Source organism: Octopus bimaculoides, chromosome 29 (genome assembly GCF_001194135.2).
Source record: "Octopus bimaculoides isolate UCB-OBI-ISO-001 chromosome 29, ASM119413v2, whole genome shotgun sequence".
NCBI classification, from domain to species: Eukaryota; Metazoa; Mollusca; class Cephalopoda; order Octopoda; family Octopodidae; genus Octopus; species Octopus bimaculoides.
The window spans coordinates 2,652,121-2,652,862 of record NC_069009.1 but is presented as its reverse complement, the minus strand read 5'-3'; the positions used below and the strand labels follow the sequence as shown (position 1 = coordinate 2,652,862).

General features: G+C 43.0%; 1 protein-coding gene across 1 annotated transcript in view; it reads right to left on the bottom strand.

Moving 5' to 3' along the window:
• LOC106873413 (neuroglian) overlaps positions 1 to 742 on the bottom strand; it is a 72,055-nt gene that overhangs the window by 38,783 nt on the left and 32,530 nt on the right. Inside the window, exon 14 of the mRNA XM_052977832.1 lies at positions 236 to 470. Coding sequence (XP_052833792.1) covers positions 236 to 470 — 235 coding nt within the window. The remainder of the gene's footprint in view (positions 1 to 235; positions 471 to 742) is intronic.

Sequence of the window (742 nt, the reverse complement as noted above, 5' to 3'; positions counted from 1 at the left end):
ATATATATATATAAATAAACTACACTCTTGGAGTGGTTGGCGTTAGGACGGGCATCCAGCTGTAGAAACTCTGCCAAATTAGATTGGAGCCTGGTGTTGCCATCCGGTTTCACCAGTCCTCAGTCAAATCGTCCAACCCATGCTAGCATGGAAAGCGGACGTTAAACGATGATGATGATGATGATGCAGATTAAAAGTAAATAATGGTAATAATTGTTCCAAGACCAATACTCACTATCCTCTCCTGAATATCCAACAATCCTTACAGAGCTCACGTTGGCATCCCCTATGCTATTCTTCACCCTCATTTTAATATCATAGGGCTTGTAGATATTGTTGGTATAAATGGATATGTTGTTCACTTGCCAGTTACTGATGGTTTTAATGGTTGGTGTGTCGGTGCTGTTCCGTAATCTCACCTCAATCACATACTTGAAGTCAGGGCCATTGTGTGTAATCGGTGGCATGATCTGGCGGAAAGAGAGAGACAGAAAAACAAGGATAGTCAGAGATAGGAAGGCAGAGAGAGAGAGAGAGAGAGGAAAAAAGGGGACATAGTTTATATTGCCTGAACAGATGCATGGTGTGTCAGATCAGGCATCAAAGTGATTGCAGAGCAAGAACACAATGCACCACCTAGTCCAGGAACTGAAACCATAGTCTTGAGATCATGAGTGCAATGGCCTAATCACTGGACCAAAAAGTGTGAACCAAACAGGAAAGATATGAGAGAGGGGGGGAG